General features: G+C 50.3%; 1 protein-coding gene across 2 annotated transcripts in view; it reads right to left on the reverse strand.

Annotated features, from left to right (window-relative positions):
- Window positions 1-1,851: 1,851 nt before the first annotated feature.
- LOC109291125 (SWI/SNF-related matrix-associated actin-dependent regulator of chromatin subfamily D member 3-like) overlaps window positions 1,852-12,117 on the reverse strand; it is a 37,664-nt gene continuing 27,398 nt past the window's right edge. Inside the window, exon 3 of one of the 2 annotated variants that reach the window (XM_019507984.1) lies at window positions 1,852-2,109. In XM_019507984.1, the coding sequence (XP_019363529.1) occupies window positions 2,014-2,109 (96 nt within the window). In that variant the 3' untranslated portion in view covers window positions 1,852-2,013. The remainder of the gene's footprint in view (window positions 2,110-12,117) is intronic. The other variant, XM_019507985.1, reaches the window with a different exon arrangement.

A 12,117-nucleotide genomic window follows, 5' to 3' on the forward strand; every position in this document is an offset into this window, starting at 1 on the left:
TGTGGTATGAAGTCAAATGCTCCCGAGAAATCCAATTACGCTGTATCAACACAGCTTCCTTTATCAAACACAACAGTAATCTCATCAAAAAAAGACAAAAGACTTGTCTAACATGACTCCGTTCCCTGCAACTGCTTCTGGGAAAGGGGGGCAGGGAGGAGGGCTCACTCTCTCCCAAACATCAGCTCTGGGCTCACACTTTGCCCTCTCCAGCTGTCACCCGAAGCTGTGGGGCTCTGAATGGGCCTGTCCAGGAAAAGCTAAGCAGGGAGGGGAGGGGAACAAGGGCAAACAGCATCTGAATGACTCTCATGCTAATACAGGCCACTGTCTCTGGTGCTGGTCCCTCAGTTACTGAGCTAGAGTTAAATGCTGGAGGCTGCAAGTGAGAGAAGAGCAGGGGAATGATCCCTGGTCAGATCCAGCACACTCCGCTGTCTGCTGCTGTGCGACCCGGGAGCCTGGGCAAGATGGATCTAGGGTCTGGCGCAGCACATGGCAGTCCAGGTATTCTTATGCCACTGTAAGGGCTGAAGACTGACCAAGGGGTGAAGGCCCGGCCCAGTTCTAGCACTGCCATTCTGCCCCAATCCCGCTCTGCTCTGACCCCCAACCCCCATAAACCCGAGCTCTGCCCTCCCCGAAAACGGAAAGACTGCAAAAGTTCAGAGGAGTTTAGGAAGGGGGTCACGTATCCAAAACTTCACCCAGAACTCCACTTATTTTCAGGCCACTTCACTGACTGGGTAGCAATAAACTGCAGGGTGCTTGATAAAGACTACATAGGTGCTGGGAGGGAGGGCAAAGTTATAGGAACAGATTAGAAAAGTCAGGTCTGCATTTCTGACTGAAGTGGGGATGCCTCCAAACCACTGAAAGCTGCAAACACCCCTGTTAGAAAAAGAGCCCACTGACTGAGCCCACCATGTCACAACCCCTATGCGACAGGGCAAGAGTAAGGAAGGCAGTATATAAATAAAACACCAGGGACAGATTCCTAACACAAAATCATGGCCTCACAGACATTTACAACCAGAAAAAATACACAAAAAGGTCCTGCATAAACCACCTTGGCCTGGCCCTCAGATGCATCAGCAGAGGTGTAATGGGTCTTTCCCATCCATCCATCCCATGCCAACTGTTCCCACATGAGAGCGCCTTGCATTTATTACAGTGCATGTATGCAGCCAGTGATAAACAGCTGCATTTCAGAACTGCTCATCTGAACACTGGGGAAGTCCCTGTTCCCCCAAGCACTACCAGGAGTGACCAGGAATAATGGTCACAAGCTGGCAGAGGGTAGATTTAGGCTAGACATCAGGAGGCGCGACTTCAGGGTCAGGGCGGCTAGGATTGGGAACCAACTTCCGAGAGAAGTGGTGCTGGCTCCTACCCTGGGGATCTTTAAGAGGAGGCTAGATGTACACCTTGCTGGGGTCATTTGGCCCCAGTACTCTTTCCTGCCATGGCAGGGGGTCGGACTCGATGATCTGCTCAGGTCCCTTCTGACCCGAGAAACTATGAAACGGTGCACGACTCACTTGCATTGCCTCTGCAAAAAGAAAATGACATCCCTCTCATCTACTCTTTGGACGCATCAATAACGGAGTAGGAAAAGGAGAATGGGCCAACATAATTGATTTGAACTTTCAAACATCCCTCACAAGGGGCTTCTAAGGAATTTAAAGAATTTTGGGGAAAGGAGGTAAAGTTTGGCCGTGCGTGATAAACTAAGCAAGAGAAAAGAGACAAACACCATGCCCAAAGGACAACTGCAAAGAGCCATAAGGTTCCACACTAGCAATGGCCTCATCTTTGGCAACTAGGAAAGGAACTGGAGCATTGGTGGATAAATATGCAGATGGCTTAAAGTTATTAGGTCAGTCAAAACTGGGGAAGATGGTGAGGAACTTCAGAGATCTAACAGAGTCTGGTGAATGGGCAACTGGGTAGTAGACTGAATTCAATATTGACAAATGCAAGGCAGTACTTACTGACAAATCAATGAAGCTGCTAACTCAACATGCAGCAGCAAACTGACAAAATGCTAGGATGCTTACAGATGGGACTGGCTTTGGGTCTATACAATTTAGCATTTTGATCAATGCCCTAGAATAAAACAGAAGATCTTTATAGATAAAGTCTGCAGATAATGCAAAGATAGGAAGAGTGACAAAACAGTAAAGAATACAGGTCACTGGTGTGGAGAAGTTTGGATTGCGGGTAAACTGGGAACAAGTAACAGCATGAGCGTTACAGTAATATGGCCAAAGTCAAGTCACACATTGAGGAACAAGGAACACAGGGTACACTTCAGGGATGAGGGACTCTTCAGTACCAACTGTGAACAGAACATGAAGGTGACAGCAGACAATGAGCTATATGGAGAAGGGACAGTGCAATTTTTTCGGCTATATAAACATCTGACTCTGAGGCTGGGAGGAAATTACTGCCTCTGTGTTTGGCATCGGCGTGGCCACTACTGGAATACGGCATCCATTTCTGGTGTCCACAACCCAACAAAGAAGTTGATGAATTGGAGAAGATTCAGAAAAGGGCCACAAGACTGATTAATGGGCAACAAAGCATGTCTTACAACAAGCAACACACAGGAGCTTGATCTATGCATCTTATCAAAGAGTAGGTTAAGAGGAGACTGTACGCCTATAAGTACCTGCACAGGGAAAAGAATGTTGATAATAGGCTCTTCAATCAATCAAAAGGATAACAAGATCTAATCAATGGCTGTAAGTTGAAGCTACACAGTGTCAAACAAGAAATAGGATATGATTTAGCAGTGTAGTAATTAGCCATTGAAACAGCTTGCCAAGGGTCATAGTTAATTCTGCATCCCTGATCATTTTTTTAATCAAGATCAGCTATTTTTCTAAAAGATACATGTTCTAGCTCAAGCAAAAACAGGAGCTCATACTACACTATCATCATGTTCCTTTTTGGCATTATAATTTAATAATGGAGAATACCACTGAAAATATTCCAGTGCCACTGCATGAATAAATGGTTTGTCCTCACTTGGGAAACTGTGTTCATTGTGGGTCCCCTCTTTCAAAAAGGAAACAGCAGAAATAGATGGGTTTAGAGATGCATGGAAGTTAAAGAAGAATGTAAAAACTTCAATATGAATAAATATATTACACATTATGCTGTTTTGAGATGAGCAAATAAAAGGAGGTGTGATAAAGGTATACAAATAATAAATTCTATCAGGAAGACAAGGGAAAGAAAATTCTGGATCTTTCTAATGATACTAGAAGAATGAGACATTCAATGAAATTGCAGGCAGCAAATTTAAAACTGATATAAGTAAATACTTTTCATACAATGCACAATTGACCCATGTAATTCACAGTCGCAAGATATCAGAAATCAAGAGCTGAAAAAAAGAACTATAGATGTATATAGAAGTTCTCATTATCCAAAGCTGTGGTAGTAACGTCCAAAGGCAAAAGCGAAACAAAAAAGCCTAGGGGCTGTGAAAGGCCTGTATACCACCCTGATCCCAGCAGGGCCTACCTCCTACCAACCTCGAATGCCTGGGACTGGGGAGCGTTTCTCATCTCTCCCCCTTATAGAACCAGTAGTGATCCTGTTAAAGATAAAATGTTGGAGTATAATGGCCCCTTGGTCCAATCCAGCACAGCAGCTCTTCCGCTCAGCCAAGAGAACAACACTGAGCAGAAGAAGCACATGACAGATCTCAGTGTATCAGCCTTAATTAACTTGGGGACAAAATTACCTCTCAGACAGGCTGCAGAAGCTCAGTGAAACCAGTTCTACGTTATTCTGTGGTATCTATTCCCTTGGTATACATGGTAGGACGTGTTCTAAAACCCCCAGGAACTGAAATGCCTGCCAGACTATACAACAAGTCTGAGTCTACTAGCTAAAACATTCGGACAGTCTGAGAAGAAACTATTTATGTCCTGAGTTTATAACCAAAAAAAATCGACAAAATAGAGGTAGGCAAAGAAATAGATTTGTCTCAGCTAAATACTACCTCAGAATCCTTTATGTAACATGTAAATAGGTTCAAAAGGAAATCTTGAGCAGGATTTTAGGGCTTAGTTGTAGTATTGTATTCACCTGCTAAAACCTGGCATAAGAAGATCTCTAGAACCATAGAGGCATGGAGGTTTTTAATTCAATGATGCTGCCACAGTCTCTACGGGTCATGTCTGCACAGCCTCCTCAGCAAGCCAAGAAATCAGGCAGCGTCACAGGTTTAGCACAGCTGTAAGCATGAGCCCAGAGGCACTCTCCAACTCCCTGCCTCAGGCATGTTTCTTGCTGCACACCCTGGGCCATGCTAACTCGGGGGCACATCCTATTTTCTGGGCTTGGAGCAGGAGCGAGTGGACATAGTGAGCTTCCAAGCAGCAGTCCTGGGCTCATCGCAAAAGTAGCACAGATCTATCTGCAGAGAGCTGGACTACGTGCCCTTGCTCAGGGATCTCCTGAAGCTATTCCACATGCTTGTGGACACCATCTAAGTTTCAAGATGAGTGAACCTTGCCGACAAGCGACAATGCAGATGCCTTCGCATTACTGATTGCACAAAACCTTGGAGATCTTGGACAAGAAGGATGACAAGCTGCTTTAACAGAGCTGCTGGGTTGACCTTCCTTGCACAGGACTATCAAACACTTCCCTTAGATCCTTTTTTACCACGTAGACCACAAAACAGGGCAACATGTGTTAGGCTACTGGTGAGCCAGGACAACAGCCCATCAAGCTGGCCAGTCCAGTCTCATGGTTTCCTTGTGCTGCCCCCTTCAACTGCTGTCCCTGATTTTATGCTTAGATTGTAAACTCTTTGAGGCAGGCACAAGGACTTCATAGGATCATAGCACAATTGAGTTGGAAGCGAGCTCATGAGATCATCTAGTCCAGTGAGGGAAAGATTGTCCCTGGCAAAGACATCCCAGCCAAGCATCTGTCTAACCTGCTCTTGAAGACTTCCTGGGATGAAGATTTGGCTCTGGGGGTGTTTCATGCCCAGCACAATGAGGCCCTGGCCCCTGACAGGGGCCTCCATATACTACAGCAACATGAGTTGCATAAAAAACACCTGAAAGAGTTTCAGACTCAGAACCACATGGTCCATAATGACAGGGACTGTTGCGCTCTAAAATTAAATGCTTTTCCCAGCAGCCCAGGCAGGCCATCTCGTCTACTCCAAAGCCTTTTAGTTTCCAGGCAGAACTCAATGGATCTCTCAAAAACAACCCATTGTCATTCGAGTTCAAAGTGCAACCACCCAAGTTGTTTCACAGCTCAGATCAGAAGGGAGGAGTCACCCCTGGCATTGTGACAAGGGGTTTCAGGGAACTGGCAGACAAACCAGAGGCTCCAATGTCAGTGACAGGAAGACCTGAGCCCAGGCGGCAGCTATTAATACGTTATGAGCTCTGCCCTTTGCTGTTGTTCTGAATTTGGATCTGCGGCACTGGAAGAAAGGCCTGGTGGAACGCTTGCTCCCGCCCAGCAGAAAGGCATCTGGCAGGGCCCTTGGTCAACACAAGACCAGACACTCATTGAGCATTGACTCTTCTCTTACTACTCAAAGGTCTGGCCTTGTCTTTTTACCACTTGTGGAAAGCTGTAGGTGCTGTCTTAGCCTTCAGAGGTCACAATCGCTGGGAGCTGCACCTGCCAATGTGTTGTTCTTCCCTGGTGATGCTTCATCATTGGCAACACATGGAAGAAGGGTGTCCCCCAACCAATCCAATTGCCTTTGGACTTACCATCCACGAGAGTGCTGCATCTTGACTACTGAAAGCGTATTTCCTCTTGGTACTGTCTGCCACCAACCTGACTATTAGCACGGATTTAATTTTGATACAACTCAGTCCTGTAGAAGGTACAAAGAATTGATCCAATTGGTCTCACCCCAAATAGCTTTATATGTACTCTAGTCTTCCTGGGTTTCCACAGACCTCGAATACAGAGGTGGTCCTAGACTTCAACCCACATCTGAAGTATTAACAGTCACATTTGCTGGGGAGGGAATGGTGAACAGAGACAGTTTGCACCCGTTTTCTGAGAACACACAGCCCTCATGAGAGCTTGGCATCTCCAGAGACAACACAGCAGCATGGAAGGTGTCTGGAAGAGATCAATGCCAAGTGTTCAAGCATGCCAAGGTTTGACCTGAGGTCTGGCAGATGGAGGGAACTGGGCAACATCACAGCCTCCAGAAATATGAAGTAAAATTATATTTGATGGGATTCATTGCATTTTCAATCCCTTGAAATGTGGCTAGATTTGCAAATGGAGGAAAGACACCTGAACAGTGTATAAGCCAACTGCTCCAGCTGATCACAGACCTCAAAGATCACTGAAACAGAGAGCAGATTTATGGGAGAGCAAGCTGTGCACATTAGCACATGCCCTTGCATGTTAATCCTTAACAAATAATTAAGCCTAAATCCTTGTTACCTCTGGTGAGAAGCTGCAGTCCCCAAGCACTGTGGGAAGGCTCTTGAAGAGACAGAGAGAACACAGAGAAAGACTCCTCTCTGGATACAATTTGCACACACACCTAACAGGAACAGCACCTCCTACCCCTGCACAATGGCCCTCAAACTCCTGCCTGACTTTGGGATCCTGATTCCAATCAGAGCTGTTTTTTCTGCGACAGAGGAGAAAAAGGAGAGGGGTAGAAGGGGGGCTGCAAGTGGTAAATCAAGAGACTGGACAAGTCCTGTGACCACAAGATGCAATGTGGAGCTCCCAAAGTCCTTACGCTACACCCACACCACTTTCTCTGACCACCGGATCACTGGACAGATGCGATCGTGGGGCATACTGGCTCAGCAGGGATGCAGGATGTTTCTATCTTTGAGCACAAGGAAGCTCTGGGGAGCAAGAGAGCTCTCTTCCCTGGTACTGCACAGGTAACACCTCCATTCTTGGGATCTGGAGGAAAGATGCTTCATCTCAGTCTCCCCTGTGGGAAGCAAAACGGAGCCCTGCTGCAGGGGCACATCTCATGTCATGGAAATAATTCCATTCCAGCCCGCAGCATCCAGGAGGGCTTAGAAATAGGGGCCAGATGGGTCTGTCACAGACTCCAGATGTCTTGTGTAAGCTAAGGCACCAAGCATGGCTGCTGCTGAGGCATCAGGGGCCAAGTATGTCCCTGCTAGCAAGGCCCCTCATACCTAGCAAGGCTCTTGGCAACCCACTCAGGACAGGATGTATGGCCCCAGCTGTCTGTAGAGCATGAGAAAGGCGGCAACTGGAGCTGAGAGCTCTTCTCCTCTGCTTCTTCCCTAGATGGGCCATGGGTTCATGGGACTTTTGAGATCTAGATCCAAACCCCGAGTCCTCCTGGGCTTCTGGCACCAAAAGCATCAAGGAACCAGGCAGACCCAGGCTAAGGATCTCTAGCACCTGCTCCAGAAGACCAGATACCACTGAGGCTCCCAGAGCCAATTAGCCTGGCAGTAGCAATTGGTGCCCAAACCCAATGGGATCAACACCTCCAGAGTGAACCAGGTACCACACTGGATGGCCCTGAGGTCCTGTCTGACTCCAGGAACCTGCCATTCTAATCAGAGCGGTTCCTTCCAGGTGAAGGGTGTGCTCTTTGCCCCTGGACCCCAATGGACCCACCCAGGATGTTTCACACGCTGCATATGCTCCTCAGAAGCCCCTGGTTTTGCACTACAGGAGCCACAGGACTCGAACCCAGACTTCTCATCAACCACTGAATTACTGACACCAGGCCTGACTGACGCTCCGAGTGGCAGTGGCCAAGCTGAAGGCCTCCACACACAACATGCCAGCAGCAGCCAGTGGAAGGGAGGGGAGCACTGTGCCCGCGGCACTGCCCGATTCAGTCGTTCTAGCATTCGGGGGTCCCCACATGGGAGGCAGGGCCTTGTGCCTGGCTCCCTGTAGGAGCTACATGTGCAGCTGCCCCATCATTCAGCCAATGCACCCAACGCTGTACACGGGGTCACCCTGTCTCACCCTCGCTGCCCAGAAACGCCTCTACCCAGCGACCCTGCCTGCAGCGCTTGTGCTCGTCTCCACTGCTTGCGGCAGGGGGACCACTCAGCTATGTGGAGTCCAGTCGCACTCAGCTATCCTCAGCACACCAGATCCAGGATCATGGCACCTATTAAATTCAGACCTGCTTATAATTAATGTCTTAAGCAGGCAGCAGCAGGCTCCTGACCATGTCTGTGTGGCAGGGCTGGTCACAAGCACTAGGACATGCCCAGACTCTCAACAGAAGAGTGGATGAGGGTGACCCAGGAGCCCTGGATCCTGCCTGATGGCCCAGACTCCAGGCCAAGCTGCCCTGTGGCATGTGCACTCTGTGGCTCACCAGAAGCCCAGCACCTTGAGCCCACTTAACAGCAAAGTATCTGTAGGCAGCAATACAGGCAGTTCCAGAAATACAGGCAGTTCCAACTTTCTTGTCCCATCTGGATTTAACTGCTGCTTGTGCTGGAAAGGCAACATGCTCAAAGCCGGGAGTCAAGAAGCCTGGTCTGACATTGGTCTGATTCACTGAGAGAGCGCAGGCAGGTCACACCATCTCTCTGTCGCATCCTGGAGAGCCGCAGGGCACAAGATCATCAGCACCAGACCATGCGATCTGTGAGGAGCAGGCAGCAGCATCATTCAGAGCCTCCAAACCCAACAGGAGCAGCTAAACACAGCTGTGCCACAGGGGATCATGGGACCACCCTGGAGTCCAGCAGATGCGACGGGGTCCGGCAAGATGTGAGCAAGCATAAGAGCAGCAGCACTTCTGCTGGCTGGATACAGAGCAGCTTTCCAGGCTTGCTGGACAGACTGAAACGCAAGTGCCTGCCGCCAAGGCCTGACTGCAGACGCTCTCAGCTGAGGTCACCTTGTGCGTTCAGAAGAGTTTCTGGCTTCTTGGGTCAAGTTGCTGGGCACACAGGTGACACTGGCACAGCCATCAGCACACTGGCTCTCTGGAGCTGCTGCTATTGTTTTTTCACATATGTATTGTTGGTGATTGACGTGGCTGCAAGTTTACACTGCAGTGCCCTGAGAAACCAGGCGCGGCCCATTGTGCCAGGCACAGAGCAAACATGATAGCAGCAGGCCATGACCCACACAGCTGCCAGTCCAATGGGCAGCTCAGCCAAGGAGCAGGCTGGGCTGTGGGAGACCATAACAAACAGGAAAGTAAATGTGGCATTCATAGCCAGTGAGCAACAGCGAATGCTTCTCATCCCTGCCAAATCATTGCCAGGCAGTAGCTCCTATAAGAGGAGGAAGCAGTGAAACCAGGCTGTGGACCGGGTTGCCCAGAAAGAGCATGAGCCAGAAGCCCAGTGGATGCCCAGCAGAAGGGGGAAGGGCCGCTGGATGGACGCTGGAGGAATGGTCCAAGGCAGGCAGCCGGCCTGGGAGCTGGGCTGCATGGCAGCGGCAGAAGTGAAGGCATCTGGTAGTCAGAGAATCATAGACAAGCAAGGCTGGAAGGGAGCTCCAGAGGTTGCATCTAGTCCAGCTCCTGCCTGAGCCAGGATCAGCTCTGTCCAAACCAGCCCAGACAAATGCACTGTTCGACCTCTTGGCAAACCTACACAGTTAGCCCTGGCATGAGACAGCACACCCTAAATTGCCACAGGTAAAGCAGGGGAACTGTGGCAGCCAATTCCCAGTCATTTGACCCCAGTACTCTTTCCTGCCATGGCAGGGGGTCAGACTTGATGATCTGCTCAGGTCCCTTACGACCCTACAAACTATAAAACTATAAACAAAGCTACTACAACAGGTTGTTAATATACACTGGAGAGCCCCAAGCAGAAGCCATGCCTCTGCTGCAGAGAAAGGCAAAACCTCCCCAGTCTGGACCAGTCTATCCCCAGCACAGCATTGGGCTGAGCCTGAGTGCAAGGGCAAGACCCTGTAGCCAGGACCCTGTAGGGTCGGTCCCAGCAGGGGCATTGGCTTAGCCCAGTCCCCATCCCCAGCCTGGGCTGCAGCACCCAGCGCTTCTGGGGGAGGCTTAAAAATCCCAACATGTGGAGTACAAAGGGGCAGGGACAACCAGCAAAGCCCAGGAGCTCGGCCAGGAAGAGGCCATCAGATGTCTCAGTAAGACTAATGGGTGGGAGGGAGGAGTCTGCAGACGGAGAGGTGAGCGTGGAGTGAAGGAGGCCGAGAGATGGGACAAGGAGGGGTGGCAGGGGTGGTTGGAGGGGCAGAAAGCAGAGCACAAGGAGCAGTCTGTAATGGAGAAGATCATGATGGGAAGAGGAGGACCCACCAAGACCAGCATGCTTCTTGCTGACCTCCAGCCTGACACCCCCAGGACTATATCTGGTGACCCCCATCCAGGTTGGTCCTATCCGCCCGACCTAGAGCCAGACTTTGAGAAGGAGATGCTCAGGCTCAATTTACAGACATGGAGCAATGCAGGATTTGCAGGCTCCTCACACCTGTCTGTTGTGCAGAGAAGTCGGATGGCTGGAACAAGGACAGCATGGACTTGGCAGGACAGCGCAAGGCACGAGTCTGCCATAGAAGCAAGCAGGAAGATCTTGGCGTTGTTGCACAGTGCAACGACTAGCCTGGAGGGGGAAGAAGTTGCTCGGCCGGGGAATGGAGCAGCACTGGGAAGATGCAGGTACCAGTTAAGCAGCTTTCTGTCTGGGGTGGCTGGGACAGGGATGGACTGAGCGAAACCTTGAGCCCTGATTGCTGTGCTCTGCAGGTCAGACCTAGGGGTACAAGAATGGGGCAAAGCAACCAAGAAGGATGGCGAGGGTTGGCTGGAGATGTCAATAACTGGACTCTGCACAGGAAGAGGAAAGAAGAGGATGGGGAGGAAGAGAACAGAAAAGTGTCATCAGTCCCAATGGGTGAGGCATTCCAGAAGGAGTTGGGGGAGCTGGTGGAGATGGCAAGTAGCGGCAATGAGAGAAGACCGAAAGGGATGTGGCGATGGTCAGAGGAGGAAGGATGTGGCACAGAGAGCAGAGAGCTTGGCTTGGCTGGGATCAGCTCAGGGAAGCGGTGAACATGTGGAGCAACTCCAAGGAGGGGACAAGCAGCAGGGAGCCATCTGGGGGAAGCCCAGGTTGCCAGAGATGGGCACAAAGGACCTGATGGAGAAGCAGATGCAGAACCAGGACCTGAGCAGCAGCAAGAGGGGAGGGAGCAGCTGGAAGCAGCAGTGCCGGGAGAGGAAATATTGAGAGCAGCAAAGTAGGGAGGAGGAAGTCATAGACCTTTCTGGACCAGAAGCAGGCAAGGGAGAGGGGGCAGAGGTGGGGACAGGACAGAGGCTCCCTGGAATGAAGGTGGGGAGGGGGACTGGATGGAGCTAGTACTCCCCACTCAGCCTCAAGCCCGGAAATGCTGCGAGTTGCTTGTGTGTGCCTAACTTGTTTGCCTCCATTGCCTGGACTGCATTGCTGGGGAAGAGGCAGGCAGTAGGTCGAATCAACCTGCAGTTCAGGACAGCGTTGGATACAGCGCCCTGTGAGGCACTATTAGCGACCACAGGGACGCCGAGGATTAGCAAAGAGCTGTGGGGAGGGTGTGGAACATGCTCAAGGGGAGACAACAGCAATTCATGCTCAGACAGGCAGCACACGGTTGGCAGGAGGAGTTGTTCAAGGCTCAGTCTTGGGGCCTGTTCAATGTAGTATTTTCCATAATGATGTTGACACAAAACTCAGAAGCCACCGATGAAATGTGCCAGGAAGCATCACAGAGCCCTAGGAGGGCTGGCCTAGCACAGGGGAAGGGCCAGGCAACTGCGAGACCCAGAGTGGTGAGAATAAGATGAAATTCAACAGGACAAAATCTTGCACTTTGGGTCTCAACTCAGCAACTGAAGAGAGGTGGCAAGAGTTAGTGAATCGCAGGGTGACTATGAACCGCCAGTGTCATACAGCTGTAAGCAGAGGCTGAGGCAACCCTCACGTGCAACGGGTCCAACAGAAACGGGGAAACCTGGATGCTGGGGGGGCAAGACTCATCTTCAGCACATCTCTGGTCCCTCCCCTGCCCTGTTCATGAAAGGCATTCAAAGGGAGCAGGTGCAGTGAAGGAGGGGTCCCAGGTTAAGAATCCTGTCACATGGATGGGAAG

The sequence above is a fragment of the Gavialis gangeticus genome, unplaced genomic scaffold (assembly GCF_001723915.1).
Source record: "Gavialis gangeticus isolate Ggan-Ray unplaced genomic scaffold, GavGan_comp1, whole genome shotgun sequence".
NCBI lineage: Eukaryota > Metazoa > Chordata > Crocodylia > Gavialidae > Gavialis > Gavialis gangeticus.